Source organism: Brassica oleracea, chromosome C3, assembly GCF_000695525.1.
Source record: "Brassica oleracea var. oleracea cultivar TO1000 chromosome C3, BOL, whole genome shotgun sequence".
Classification (NCBI taxonomy): domain Eukaryota; kingdom Viridiplantae; phylum Streptophyta; class Magnoliopsida; order Brassicales; family Brassicaceae; genus Brassica; species Brassica oleracea.
Window position 1 is genome coordinate 14,112,948 of NC_027750.1, and position 2,776 is coordinate 14,115,723.

General features: G+C 35.4%; 1 protein-coding gene across 1 annotated transcript in view; it reads left to right on the plus strand.

Moving 5' to 3' along the window:
• Positions 1-606, plus strand: part of LOC106333571 (LOB domain-containing protein 16-like) — a 1,925-nt gene extending 1,319 nt beyond the window's left edge. The window contains exon 2 of the mRNA XM_013772006.1: positions 60-606. Within this exon, the coding sequence (XP_013627460.1) occupies positions 60-473 (414 nt within the window). The 3' untranslated portion in view covers positions 474-606. The remainder of the gene's footprint in view (positions 1-59) is intronic.
• The last annotated feature ends 2,170 nt before the right edge of the window (positions 607-2,776 follow it).

The window sequence follows — 2,776 nt, forward strand, 5'->3', positions numbered from 1 at the left end:
TTTAAGTAGAATTGAATCAATCTTGTCTAACAATTAGCGTTTGATTGGTTTATACATAGGTGGCTTACTTGCAAGCACAAGTCATGCAAATGAAGGCACATATCGCCGGCCACCAGACGTCAGCCGCCGAAGGTACTCACCAATTCGCGACGTGGCAACAAACTAGTGGCTCACCGATCGATAGTGCGTACTCAACACCATATAACCATCACCATCATACTCACTACGGTCACATAAACCCTAATAATCCGGTCTCGCCACAGAGCTCGCTAGAAGAATCTTTCAGCAACACGAGCAGTGACGTCACAACTACAGCTAACGTGCGTGAGACTCATCAAACCGGAGGTGGCGTATACGGTCAGGGTGAGTTAGGGTTTCAGGAAGGATTACCTAACAAAAAGAGATCAGTGAGATATTGTGATAGCGATTTAGGTGAGCTTCAGGCTTTGGCTCTTAGAATGATGAAGAATTAAGATAAGTTTTTTTCTTTTGTTATTGCTAAAAATTAAGAGGAGTTGGTACTTTGGGAAAAAAGAATAAAAAGAATAGCTGGTAACTTATGTAGACAGACGGCGAAGAAACGAGATGGTTTTTGACAAGAAACAAAAGATGATAACAAAACATTGGATATTCACATGCTATCATCAATAAAAAAAAAAAAAGGTGTCAGACCTAGACAGACGGCGAAGAAACGAGATGGTTTTTGACAAGAAACAAAAGATGATAACAAAACATTGGATATTCACATGCTATCATCAATAAAAAAAAAAAAAAGGTGTCATACCTGTTTGTTCTGCAATTGTTAGCGATCGCGGCTAAAGTTAAGCAGTAACTAGCTTATATTCAATGACAGGTTTCAGCGAATTATCGTAATTGACTTAACAACTCATTTCATCCAAATTTATGCAAAAAGAAAAAACTCATTTCATCGATATAGTGTTACATGTCTTAAATTATATTCATTAAGGTAAATAATAATACGAAATTCACGCACGATGATTGCATGTCATAAATTCTCGTAAACTTGTTTTCGGATTTTAAAGGTCAGTAGTAGAAATGCTTCTATGTACGCAGAAAATAAACTAGAAAAGAAAGATATATATATATGGTGAACATATATATTTCTTGTGAAGATAGAGCAGACTTTACACCATCTTTAACAAAGAAAGGTGTAATAGCATGATTATCGAAGGTTTTTAGGATAGGGTTACTAGCGGAATATAAGAACCCGTCTCTTAATTTTTAACTAAAAAAACTAAGAACCGATTATTAAATAAAAGTTTTAAGAGCCGATTCTTAACTTTTTTTAATTAAAAGTTAAAAGACGGGTTTTTATATTCTGCTAGTAGCTTCATTCTAAGAACCTTCCAATAATCATGGTCTAAATGGTCAGCATAAAAAACAAAGTAATCAATATTTAAGTTTACAAAAGGGTAAGTCCAGCGTGAACAATTGTAAACTAATTTAAACCTGAAGAAAGACATTTTCTTACATATTTATATTGATGGTCTGTGTATATGCTTGTCAACTAACGATTTCTTTTTGGCTTCTTTAGGCTAAACAATATTACATGGTAAACGTATAACAATATGAATACAGTATAATTTCATAGAAAAACCAATATGAATTAATTCTACTTTATTTTCGATATATACTTTAATTTTATAAGGCATGAATAAATAAAGAAGAAATAAGACTGTTTATAAAACAAATCTCTTAAAACATTTGAAGAACATAGGAGGGATGGATGTTATGATTTTTTGTCAGAGAAGCAAATCAGCGAAAATCATTTTTTTATATATTTATTAATATATAATGGACCACGCTTTAATATTACATTTAATAAACATGTTTACCTAACATTAACTAAGCATTGTCTAGTTAATTAGGCTAGCTGGCACCAACCCATAAGTTGTAGCGGTCCTGTTAGAAAAAGTATCCCCTAAATTGTATGCCATCTTTTCAACTAAATTCAATTAATGATCTTTAATTAGTTTTGCTTTGCAAACTCTAAATAATCCCATCTAATTCTAACCCCATCCTCCTCTAAGAGCATCAATATCGCTGTTACTTAAAGCTGTTTTTTAGTATTATTAGGATTTAAAGAAAATAAAAATTGCCTATAATTAGATGAAACGTTCCTTAATTAAGGACAATAACAAACGTTCCTTATGAGCACTTGTCTCTTCTTCTCTTGAAAGAAAATTGGACGGTACTTCTCCCACCGCAATCACTCCAACCACCACCGCTTTCCTCCCTTTCCCAGTTCCCACGATTAGTCGTCACTGCTAATAAGAGCTTTACTAATCAATAGCTAGGAGCGAGAATCTGCTTTCCTTCTGAAGATATCGGCGGCAATAATGATAACGGAAACAGCATTGGCAGAGACGATGGTTGGTGGTAGGCCTGGGCATCCGAGTCTTCGGGTCGGGTTCGGGTCGGGTATTGTCGGATCCGAGTCCTTCGGGTCCTAGCAATTTAGACCCATATAGGTACCTATAACTTTTCGGGTCGGTTCCGGGTCGGTCTTGTCGGGTCCGGGTCGGTTCGGGTCTATAATTTCAATACCCGTAAAATATCCAAAATTTTATATTTCGGATCCGGGTCGGTTCGGGTATTTAGGACCCGAAATAGACCCGAAGTACCCGAACTGGACCCGAAAACTCTAAAAATATCCGAAGAACCTCAAAAATACCCAAAAATTTATCCAAAATCAGACCCGAAAACCCAAAACATACCCGAATACCCATATTATATTTTCTAAAAATCTAAAATT